Source organism: Dunckerocampus dactyliophorus, chromosome 1 (genome assembly GCF_027744805.1).
Source record: "Dunckerocampus dactyliophorus isolate RoL2022-P2 chromosome 1, RoL_Ddac_1.1, whole genome shotgun sequence".
NCBI classification, from domain to species: Eukaryota; Metazoa; Chordata; class Actinopteri; order Syngnathiformes; family Syngnathidae; genus Dunckerocampus; species Dunckerocampus dactyliophorus.
In genome coordinates, this window is record NC_072819.1 from 16,335,001 (window position 1) to 16,347,798 (window position 12,798).

At 42.6% G+C, this 12,798-nt stretch overlaps 1 protein-coding gene across 1 annotated transcript in view; it reads left to right on the forward strand.

Moving 5' to 3' along the window:
- mtor (mechanistic target of rapamycin kinase) overlaps nucleotides 1-2,204 on the forward strand; it is a 127,066-nt gene extending 124,862 nt beyond the window's left edge. Inside the window, exons 56-58 of the mRNA XM_054767890.1 lie at nucleotides 252-332; nucleotides 469-574; nucleotides 1,713-2,204. Of these exons, the coding sequence (XP_054623865.1) occupies nucleotides 252-332; nucleotides 469-574; nucleotides 1,713-1,728 (203 nt within the window). The 3' untranslated portion in view covers nucleotides 1,729-2,204. The remainder of the gene's footprint in view (nucleotides 1-251; nucleotides 333-468; nucleotides 575-1,712) is intronic.
- Nucleotides 2,205-12,798: the final 10,594 nt, after the last annotated feature.

A 12,798-nucleotide genomic window follows, 5' to 3' on the forward strand; every position in this document is an offset into this window, starting at 1 on the left:
GGCAGAAGTCCCCCACTCAACACAATGTGACCTGCAGCGGATAAGACACGCTTTTGGAGTGCCCATGTCCCCAGTGGATAGTCAATCTATACCGCTATACAAAGTGTGCGCTGACTACTCTGAAGTACATATACGCAACTTTACTTTGTATAGTATTGTCCCTTGACAATCTATAATACAATGCTTGCTGGAATGTGAAGGGTGTACTCAATTTTTTCAGCCACCGTTTACTGTATGTACATGTCTTTCAGTTGGAGATGGCTTGGTGCAACCTGAGGCCCTCAACAAGAAAGCCATTCAGATTATCAACAGAGTGCGAGATAAACTTACAGGTATATATAGTAATAGTTCTTTTAGTTTGTGCTATTTCATCACAGCCTCCGCAACCAGTGATTGAACTTGTTAAATGAGAGACACTTCCCATTTCCCCTGTGAAGTATTGTGATACAAGCGTCGTGTTGCCTGCAGGTCGAGACTTCTCTCATGACGAGACGCTGGACGTGCCAACGCAAGTGGAGCTGTTGATAAAGCAGGCCACCTCCCATGAGAACCTGTGCCAGTGTTACATCGGCTGGTCAGTACCACTGTTTTGTTTGTCTACCTGCTTCTTGTTTTCCTGTTGGACTCTGTCAAATGCTTGCTGCTGATAATGTGACCTTTAACTTGTGCCATTCAATTGAAAAAGAAACTAAATATATATACACCGTATATAAACATTTAGCAAAGGCTACTTCCATAAGAGTGCATATTCTTTGGGTACACTATTCAGTCTTCTGTAGGTAGGTAGACTTCCTCAGGTAGGACTTTATCAGTATGGAACATCCTCACTTGGAAATATTAGCCCTCTCTTTATTACAAGGGCACACCAAATGTTTCAGACTGTGAGGGCATCTCTTGTGCACAACCCCTTCCAGTCACCACACTGTTTCTTAACTGGATTTAGGCCTGCGCTCTGGCTGGACAATTCCGAAATGTTAATGTTCTTCTCGTGAACATTTTGGTGTGTGCTAGGGCTTGTCATGCTCTACAGCCTTTTAGCAGACATACAAAGGTAAAAGTTATGTTGGAATCACAGCTGTCAACACTGCTCACTACCCTCATTACCAGAAGAACCAGATCCAGACACTGGTGGCAGCATCCTGGTTTGGGCTGTTGTTGTACTTCAGTTTTTTAATTGCTGCTTATGTCAAGGTGGAGAAACTTCGGAACAATTCCAAAAAGCAGTGGTCAAACAGTTGCATTTTATTTGTATTTTTTATTTAGTTTTATTTCATTTTGTTTTTCACATTTTGATTGTTTTTGTTTTGTTTTGTTATTTTGTGTTCTTTTTATTTGATTTTATATATTACTTATATTTTATATATTACTTTTATTTATTTAGTTTTATTTTATGTACATTTTTGTTTTTATTTTTGTTTAATTTAGTTTGAATTTATTTGTGATTATTGTTTTATCTTTATTTTTTTTACTTCATTTTGCTGTACTTTTTGTTTGTCGTACTTTTTGTTTGTTTTAGTTTGTATTTTGATTTATTTTATTTTTAGTTTTTATTTAATTTTTTCTTCTTCTATTCTATTCTATTCTTTTTATTTATTTTTCAATGCAATTGTGTAAGTTATAATTCACATGAAACCTTGTATTTTGTCCACTTTGTGTATAATGCATTTTATTTTAAGCACGACTTATTTATAACTCTTTTTTTTTATCTTCAGGTGTCCATTTTGGTGAAGAAGCATATTTTTGGCCACCAATGTTTAACACCTCTTCCAATATTAAACCATGAAGACTCACAGACACTCATTCCAAAGTGTGGAAATGTTATGTCCTTTTTTTGCACAAGGTACAACTTATGGAGTCTTTTTTTTTTTTGGCAATGTGCATTAAGCATTGCGACACAGATGTGTTTTTTGGGGGGGGGGGAGCTCTTTATAAGCTCTTGGATTTACCAGCCTAATTCAAGACACCCGCCCACTTGCAGCATTCTAACGCTAAGAGCTTTTTCTTCTACTGTAGCCATGTTGGCAAACATTGTAGTTGTCACACGGCCGTCTACTTGTGTCATTGTGTATTATTGTGACATATTTCAGTAACACAGGAAGCCTTTTACTAACTCCAGCTCTGCGTTGTAATCCGTGACACGGTATGAATGAAGTTCAACGACACGCTGTATGGGCGTTTGTGTGCCATTAAACCCTGTACAGATACTCTGTGTGTTTATTCGCTACATTTTTTGTTGTTCTAGTGTTGCCCACAGAGGGCACTCTGACTCCTGATCTTCTCCTACATCTTCTGTGGCAAAGGATGGTCATCCTAAATGTAATGGTTTTATTTTACATTACATGATCACTTGGAACATCACTTGCTTACTTGTTTACACTTGCACAATTCAACATGTCCAAATAAACAGTAGGAAAATTACTTACTTAATCTTACCCCTTCTCCATTTCCATTTGTAGACTTTCTCTGTCTTTACCATTTACCACAGAGAAAAGAATCGAGCATGTGTAACAAAAGATACATACCCTATGCAGTGATGCATGATGAGTCCAGGATCAACGGTATCAGACACGAGTGTTTATTAATTAAATGATGAATTCAGGATAAATGATATCCGACACTTTGGTATAAATAATGGTTTCGGAATAGGTTATGTCAGGTCAAAGGGGTATACTGCGAAGCGAGTTTTGTGGGTTAGCGAGGTGTGTTGAGTCTAAAGCCAGGCTTGTCTTTACAATGAAGCTGGGTCTCTTTGAAAGCAGCTATATCACCATGGTAACTTAGGCTAAACTCATAACCTGGTCCTGACCAAGTTATGTCCAGACTTTCAGCTTAAACTTTCAGCCGAGCATCAGGAATAAAATAAAATGCAATATGAAATATTAATTTGGTCAATGTTAGCAGACGTATATGTCACAGCAGTCCTTGCATGAGTATTCAGTCTGTTAGTCTTATTATATCACAATATTTGCTGGAGGAATAAGCACTCTGAGGCAATAAAACACTTCTTTATTCTAACAAAAAGGAAAGAAAAATTGTCCCCGCGGAAAACATCGCCACACAACAAATCAACACTGTCACCTAGTGGTCACCGGGAGATACAACAATCTAGACTTCAGTGCAGTAAAATATAAAAACAATACAGTATGGACATATTTCAAAGATTAAAAAAGACAGTTGTTGTTCCGATTGATTTATTTCTTAAATGGATAAGTTTCAATGTGTCAAAGCTACACACAATGTTGAGCGTTGATAAATGAAAAGACTAGTAGGGTATAGTTACTATAATAATCAGTGTTAACTTGCACATTTACACGCTCAGCTTTATTCTGCCAGTGATCCTCCCTCGCTCTATTGGCGGCAACTGTGTTGCTTTTGGCAATGATAATCTTTCTGAACTCCTCGTAACGCTCCATACTATTTACTTGCTCTTCTTGTGTAAAATACACTAGCTGAGATTGCGTTGTTTTTGCGTGGAAGTAGAATAATATGACGTCAGACGCCCCCTTTTATGTGAACGCCCACTGAGCACAAAGCCAAGAACCGGACTTGTTAGTTGATAACCACCGTTGTGGCGCTCTTTAACATTGTTGGGTAACTTTTTGTTTTGGTTTGGTTTTGTTGAGCTGCATCTTGAGTATAAAGCTGAGTATGATTGCTGAGCCATTTTCGCAGTATAACCCCATTGTGGTATTCATTAAATAATATTAATCATTTGTTCAGGATAAGTGATATCAGACACTGTGGTATTCATGAAATATATTTTTTTCAAACTATGAACTGAGGATAAATGATATCAGACACGATTGTATTAATTACATAACTGATGAGTTCATGATAAACTATAGCAGACACTTTGGTATTCATTGAAAAATAATGAGTTCAGGATAAATGATCTCAGACACTGGTGTGCTCACTATTCTTCTTCCTCCACATGCCTTGTAAACACGATGTACTGTTCTTTTAACCTGTCCCATATGAGTACATTGTTTGAGGTCCTTGCATAATTTGTTCCGTTATTTAATTCCGGATGCTCAGTTAAAGGAAAAAAATGTTTGAATTTGTCCCAGAAGTGAATTGAGATTATTTGTCCTAACAGTCAACAGTGTTTACTCTCATCCTAACAGCGAATTTACTTGTGCTCATTGTTATTCTCCTCTTTCTCACACTCACTCTCTCGTGTGTTCCTCCTTTTGAAGGTTAATTACTTGGAGATAGTTAAGGATTACAGATCAACCAAAAGCAGTCCATTGATCTCTTCCCTGCAGTGTCACACTTTTTACACATCGGGACAGAGCCCGGGTGATTATCTGTTCCCATCGATCTGTTCCTCCTCTACTATCCTATGTCACTCCTTTCAACCTCATTAGTGAAAAAAAATGTGACTTTTTCATACGCCGACAACTTTCTGTTATTCTTTCCGGCTCATCTAATTTGTTTGTTTTTTGCAGCATCCCTTCCAAGGCAGTTGAGGGCCAGGTGAGTCAATAGCTCATGTTAAATAGGTTGCATTGATTGAAGGAGGGATTTAGCTGTTTACCCACTGTGGAAATGGACTTGGGGGGGGTCGCAAAAAAAGCAGCGCTGGAAGTAAAGTCGATGGTGACAAATAATAGCGGTCAGGACACAGTGTACCCTCAGTGATGACAGCAGCTTAGGCTGGAGCATCTCCCCGCACCATATTTAACCTTTTTGTGATGAACAGACAGCACTTTTAGGTTGTAATGATAATATGGTCACTCCTTAGGCTCATAGATGATGGATGGATGTTGCGCTAGTGGCCATGCGTGTGAGCAAATGACCACGGGCTTTGATTTTGTGGATTATTTCCAGTCGTTCTGTGTATCTATTATGCCGTGTAGAGGTTAGCATTAGAGATTTGCAGGAGAGATTTGCATTATTTACATGGCACGTATGTTGTGCATGTACATGTGCTTGTGCATGAGCGAGTACACAGTGGACTTGATGGATTCTTTTGAGTTGTTCTATTTATTTTTGTCACCTATGTTGGCAGTTATCATTAATAAGTGGCAGGAGGAGCAACTGCTTTGACTTTGTGGATTATTTTGAGTTGTGTTTATTTGTGCAAGGGGGAGGTTATCCTTACTGGTGGAAAGAGTGATGGCATGGGTCATATGACTCGACAACATTTCGTGTGAGTGCACTCTTAACCCTTGAGGACACATTTTAGTTACACATTTTATTCAAAGGTCCCTTTTAAAATGTTTCAGTATTTTTTATATGATACCCTTTTTCGTTAATATAATACCCTCTACATAAGAACTCCTGATTTTGGGGGAAAAACACTACGCACAGCATTTTCCCAAAATGAGGTGGAATATCTGTAATACGGTAGAGCCTTCAAGATTCAAGATTCAAGAGAGTTTTATTGTCATGTGCATAGTAAAACAGCAGTTATACCATGCAATGAAAATCTTATCCTGTTCATTCTCCCAAGAAAAGAAAGAAACACAAGAAAGAATAAGAACATAAGAAACATAAACACATAAACATATATACCAATAAATTAAGCAACAACAACAGAAGAGACATTAATACAAGTAAATAATGCAAATAAATAAATAAATAAATAAATAAGGTGCTATGAGTGTGTGTTGCGTGTGGCGTGTGTGAGTGCTTCGTTGAGAAGCCTGATGGCCTGTGGGTAAAAGCTGTTTGCCAGCCTTGTGGTCCTGGACTTCAAACTCCTGTAGCGTCTGCCTGACGGTAGGAGTGTGAATAATGAGTGTTGTGGATGTGTGCTGTCCTTGATGAGGTTGTGTGTTCTTCGTAGGACTCTAGATTTATAAATGTCTTGCAGTGAGGGGAGGGCTGCCCCAACAATGTTCTGTGAGGTCTTGATCACCCGCTGGAGTGCCTTCCTGTCACGTGTTGTACAGTTACCATACCAAACAGTGATGGAGGCGGTAAGGACACTTTCGATAGTGCATCTGTAGAAGCAACTCAGGATTGTGGTGGGCATGCCAAATTTCCTCAGTCTTCTCAGGAAGTACAGTCTCCTTTGGGACTTCTTCAGAATTTGTTGGGTGTTGTGAGACCAGGTGAGGTCCTCGCTGATGTGTGTGCCAAGGAACTTGAAGGTTTTCACCCTCTCCACCTCAGTCTCATCAATAAACAGGGGTTTATGCGGCTCCTTTTCCCTTGTTCTTGGGTCGATGATCATCTCTTTAGTCTTATCTGTATTGAGAAGGAGATTGTTATCACGACACCAAGCTATGAGGTCCACCACCTCTCTTCTGTATGATGTTTCAACACCACCAGTGATCAGTCCGATGACTGTAGTGTCATCTGCAAATTTAATGATGCTGGTGTTGTTCTGGGAGGCCACGCAATCGTAGGTGAAGAGCGTGTAGAGGAGTGGACTCAGCACACACCCCTGTGGGGTCCCAGTGCTCACAATTCTTGAGCTGGATGTGCGATTGTGGACTCTGACTGACTGGGGTCTGCCTGTGAGAAAGTTAAACACCCAGTTACAGAGGGAGGGAGACAGGCCAAGTGTGAGGAGCTTATTTGTGAGTTTGTGGGGGCTGACTGTAGTAAAAGCAGAGCTATAGTCTATAAATAGCATTCTGACGTATGTGTCCTGGCCCTGTAGGTGAGAAAGGGCTGTGTGGATGGCAGTGTTGACTGCATCATCCGTGGACCGGTTCTGGCGATATGCAAACTGTAGAGGGTCCACAGTTGCCGCCGGGATGCTCTTTTTGATGTGGGTCATGACTATTCTTTCAAAGCACTTCATAACAATAGGAGTGAGTGCTATAGGGCGATAGTCATTCAAGCAGGTCACGTTGCTCTTCTTGGGTACGGGCACTATGGTGGTGGACTTAAAGCAGGTCGGTACAGATGCTTGTGCAAGCGACAGGTTAAATATGTCAGCAAGCACATCAGCTAGCTCTGATGAGCAAACCCGAAGTGCACGTCCTGAGATGTTGTCTGGCCCTGCTGCTTTTCGTGGGTTTGTTTTGTTCAGAACCCTGCGCACATCAGCTGATGTCATCATGAGAGGTGAGTCCTGTGTGCTCCCCAGGTTCAGCCACCCTCTCTGCTCATCAGGAGTTTGGGTGTCAAAGCGGGCATAGAACTCGTTCAGCTCATCAGGAAGTGTGGTTTGGCTGGACGTGGCTACGCTACTCTGCTGTCGATAGTCTGTGATGTGCTGGAGCCCCGCCCACATGCGCCGAGGGTCTGAGGTGGAATAGTAGCCCTCCAGCTTCTGTCTGTACTGTCTTTTGGCCTCCCGTATGGACCTCCTCAGGTCATATCTGGCCTTTTTGTAGTCATCAGCGGTGCCCATGACAAATGCAGTCGAACGAGCACGTAGCTTAGCCCTTACATCACAGTTCATCCACTGTTTTTGGTTAGGGTATTTTCTGTAATACTTGGTGGTGGTAACAGTCTCTATACATGTGCTAATGTAGCCAGTGACAGCGGAAGCATATTCATCCAAATCAACAGTACAATCTTCCCTCCCCGCTGCAGTTTTAAACACATCCCAGTTTGTGCAGCCAAAGCAGTCCTGAAGTACTTGATCAGTTTCTTCATTCCACACTTTAACTGCTGTACGTACAGGGGGAGCTTTTTTAAGAAGTTGTCTGTATGTTGGATAAAGGAATATAGAGATGTGGTCAGCCTTTCCAAAGTGGGGTCTTGGAACAGCCTTCAAAGCACCTTTCATGTTGCTGTAGACTTGGTCCAGGATGTTATTTTCCCTTGTGGGAAAGCTCACATGCTGGTAATATTTGGGGAGGACAGTCCTGAGGTTACAGTGGTTGAAATCGCCAGATATAATGACTACAGCGTCCGGGTGTTTGGTCTTGTGTTTATCAATGATGTCATGCAGGAGGCCTAGTGCATTAGCAGTGTTAGCTCGTGGTGGGATGTAAACAGCAGTTAAATACACAGCGCTAAACTCACGAGGCAAATAAAAAGGTCTGCATTTCACCATCAGCAGCTCAATGTCCTGCGAGCAGTGCTTTTCCATCGTCTGTACGTCTATGCACCACCGTTTGTTTACGTAAACACAGACGCCGCCACCTCTGTGTTTACCAGACGCTAAAGTCCAATCTCCCCGGTAAGCAGCAAATGATTCCAACTGGATCGCCGAGTCCGGTATATCCTCCGTCAGCCAGGTTTCTGTGAAGGTGAGGACACAGCATTCCCTGATCTCACGTTGAGCTGTAAATCCTTGCTCGTAGTTCGTCCATCTTGTTTTCGAGAGAGCGGACGTTGGCTAGCAGCAGGCTTGGTAGCGGTGGCCTCGTCACTCTAGCTTTTAGCCTAGCATGCAGGCCGGCTCGCTTGCCTCGTTTACGCCTCGGATGCTTTGCTCGCCGGGTATTCAGCTCACCAGGTCCGCAGGCTGCTGCGTTCTCCCGGCGCAGAAGAAAGGCAAAGTCTGAGAGGCTAAATGAAAGTTCATGGTGAACCCTGCCGATGTTCAAAAGTGTCTCTCTGTTGTAATGTAATGCGTGAGTGTGTTGAATGTCCAAAATGAACAATAAAATAGCAAAAAATAGAAAAACACGGGAGAGTGTCACAGAGACGTCTGCCACGGAGGGCGCCATCTTTGAATCATTGACCAGGTCAATGATTTTAATGCTTTTTTAAAAATTAAATTAGTTGTCCGTCGCTACATCGCAGTTCGAACTCACTCCAGGGCGTTTTTTCAAAAATGAATTAATGATCGCTGTTTTGTGGTAGACTATGGCATATTAGTCAAAATATTCATATGTACAGTAGTATTCTGGTCACTAGGTGTTAGTAATAACTAGGGCTGTCAAGGTTCCTTTAAGGCACAATTTTTTGTGCCGTTAAATTAACGTGCGCACGTCCTGTTTGAACCTCGGCCCACACCGTAGTTTGAGGAAACGCAGCGCCGTGGCAGCTGATGTGACGCCAGAAGCGGGAACAAATATAAAGCAGAAATGGGTAAAGAAAAGGCTACTTTGAATGGTAAGTTTAGCTTCACAGCCCTGGCAGATTCCTCTCTCGGACAAGACCAAACTTATTTGTGTCACGAAGCACATCGTCGGGAAGAAGAGAGAAGTTACAGGTATTTTTAAACTGTCATTTATACAGTGCTACCGTGGCACACAAGTGTCCCAAATAAAGAGTGCAAGATGCCAGATTTTAGTCTTGAACTGCTAGCTAAAATTTGGGCTAGGAGCTACTAGTTATGGGCAGCCATAGTTGAAGACAGCTATTTGGGAGTTTGTGTCAGTGACAATGGATCTAAATAGCATTAGCTCTTGCGCTATCTGGTCACCGGGAAAGATTTTAAACACACACATGTTTTTTAAACCCTTTTCCCGCAGATTCCGTCTGATGGTTATTGCGCTGCAGTTGGCATCAGTAAGGGCCTTAATTTGGGTGGAAGACCGCCCCTGTGTCTTGATGGACAGCCAATCGGATCCTACGGCTCAGCGCAGGTGTGATTTTTTTGGGGGGGGTCTACCACTTGACTTTTGTAGAATGACTGATTTACTGCACCCAACCTCAGCAGCAATGGCACGCTGTGAGAGGCCGTTCTTATGCAACTCGACAATCCGACCACCTTCAAAAAGAGGAAGCTTCTTAGCTTTAGCCATCAGGAGGGCATGACAGTGTGAATGCCTGACAGAAAATTTAAATTTTGAGCAGGTTTTGGCTTTTATAGCCTGTGGTCCTAAACTTTTGATCAGCTGATAAACAACCTATTTCATTTTTTTTTTTGTTTCATTTAAATTACAAGTTCCAAATGCTTTTTGTCTCACTCCCCCTTCTTGTTTTTGCATATTGTAGCTCTACTTAAAACCTCATTAAGATCCAAATGTGCAAAATGCAAATTCTAGCAATTTTTCAACTGGTCTTAAGATTTTGATCAGGAGTGTATTGTGCAAAACTATAACTGGACCCAATTAACCACGATAAAGGAGTGACTGTATTTTTAAGACGTGCACTTTTTACCCTTAGATCCAAAACCATACTGCGTTGATGAGCATTTCAAACTATGTCAACAAATCAGGAAAAAGGAGGCGTTTCAGTCAACTTTGTTTGGATTGCTAATGCTAAATAAAAACAATGGCAAGAACAAACACTATGTACTTTAACCTCCCTTTTCGTTGAGAGAGTCCAAATGCCAGCAAGAGGTGAACTTAAGTAGAAACGAAGCAGTGAATGAAAGAAACAATTCATTTCCAACCTAAGGGATCGCAGGCAAAATAAGACTGAACGCAGGACTTTCTTTTTTTTTTTCTTTTTGTCTTCAGCTTGAGGCCTGTGCAGCGGATTTAATTAAGATGTCATGAAAATGTATGGCTCTTGTAGGACGGCATAAATCAGGTGTGAAAGTGTGAAGCTGCGAGACAAAAAACATTTAAGTACTACTTTCAAAGTTGCTCACCGACAACCTGAGCAACAACACACATACACACACTGTCTCTAAAACAGAAAGACAGCTGGAGGAGTTTAAAAAGCCTGCAGTATCAGTATGAGGCAGGAAAGCCTCTATTGATGAAGTGGACAGCAGTTTAGGCCACCAGAGACTTGGTGTTCCCTCTAAAAATGCTTTGGAAACGTGCTTTATTTCCTCGCCTGCTGGTCTTCTCTGCAACTTGAACGTCACCAAGGCTGTGAGGAAAGTCGGTTTCCTTTCTGGAGATCAGGTGTGGAATGTCAGCAGACAAACATAAAGCTAATGAATTATTATTGCAATTATTACCATCCATCCATTTGGCAACATTTGAGTTTAGAATTGTTATATTTGATCAAATGTAAAATACATTTTTAAAATTGTATTCACAACATTTTATTAAATTACAAATTAACAGGTTTTGACCATCTTGACCAGTTGTAGGACCAGCCTCACACAAGGCCTCAGGTCCTCAAGAGTCTGGCAGCAGCCCTTGAGAGCAAGAGGGACACCAACTCCTTTGAGAGCCCTTGAGAGCTGCCAATTCCATCTCTGTGCCAACATTGATTGGAGAGGGACAGAAACAGCCTAACCACCCATCTACCAAACCAGAAACTGGACAGCTAGCCATGGCCCGGGATGGGAAGATGCGAGTTGATATTGACAAGCAACTAATCTTTCCCCAGGGAGAGTGCAACCACCACCCTCAGGCCAGACATGGTGCTATGGTCCCCTTCACTAAAGGTGGTCTACATCATAGAGCTCACGGTCCCATTGGAGGATTCCACTGAAGAGGCGTACAAGCGAAATAAACTGTGCTAAACAGATCTGGCAGCAGATGCACAACAAGGATGGAAGGCCAAGGTCCATGCAGCTGAAGGATGCAGAGGTTTTGTGGCTTCCTCTACCATCAGGCTTATGAAAGACCTTGGCTCTGCGACAGACAATAAGATCAGTCTCCGAAGCGACCGAAAGCAGCAGCCAGTGGCTATGGATCAAGCGCAAGGACCCTTGCTGGGCTCAAAGCAGAGGGAGGCACACACCTGGGATGCCAGGTGTTGCCTATGAGCTCTCTGGAGGTGTCATGGGCCTATCATGAAAACACCAATGAAGGAGGGCACCCACCTGACGACCCCAAGAGGTTTTAAACCCACCCCCTTCCTTCCTGCCCGTACACAAGAGTGGGTGTGGGGTGAACGGGGATGATGAGCGACAACCCGGTGGGCGGGTTGGGTTACTGCCTCGCTCTTTGCCATCTTTCCCCACCTTCCAGGCACTACTCTACTCATGATTGGGCATGGGACACAGGCTCAGGCTTGATCACCCTGTAGTTTGATGAGCGTGTCTGGTGTTGAAAGGCTGAAACACCCACTGATTCAAAGGTACACTACTGATGATGTGTCCCCAAATTTACATCCTTCCCGTGGCTGAGATAAAGTTCCCACGCAACTCTCAACATCCACGCCTCATGTGATTACCATCTATTGGCACAAGGGACATTTCCATCAAGTCCTGTGCATTTACAAACTAGCATAATAAGTATTAATACAATATAATGGTAGAAATAAAGTGGTTAAACAGATTTAAAAATGATGCACCCTGGTGACCGCAGATGTTATTTTCCTTTATTACAAGCCAGTGCAGCATCCACATGATTTGGAAGGTGATACTGAAAGGTCATTTAATTACATATAGTAGCTTTAAGTGCATTTCTTGCACATTTGAGTCTGCAGGCTGAGAGGGTACCTGTCTGTGGAAAACATCCTATCTAGTAACGCTTCCCAAAACTGGACGTCCAGTTAACCTCAATGACTACAGACCGGTGGCACTCACATCACATATTATGAAGACTAGGGAGCAACTTGTGTGATCGATCACAGTTTGTGTGGACTGCGGGGTGTTTGTCACAGGTGCTGGCATGAAACACGGGGGTCCAACAGGGAACAGTGCCCCTACATATCTATTCACCCTATACACATGTGGCTTTTATTACAATACAGAAACCTGCCATATGCAGAACTGCAGAGGCCTTGTAAGTGCCTGTTGTGACTGGAGTGAGATGAATGGCCTACTCCTAAACTTTGGCAAGACCAAGGAGATGGTCATTGACTTACGAAGGAGTAAGCCCTCTCCACAGCCAGTCAATATCCATCAACGCAGTAAAGGTTCACAAATATTTGGGTGTGTACCGAGACAGCAACTTGGAGTGGTCCGTAAACATGGACGCACTCTATAAGAAGGGACAGAGCAGGCTTTTCTTCCTGAGAAGACTGAAGTCTTTTAATGTGTGTACAGAGATCCTGCTCATGTTCTCCCGGTCTGTAGTCTGTAGCGTCCAGCTTTTGCAGTTGTCTGCTGGGGTGGCAATATAACAGCAAGGGGCACCAGTC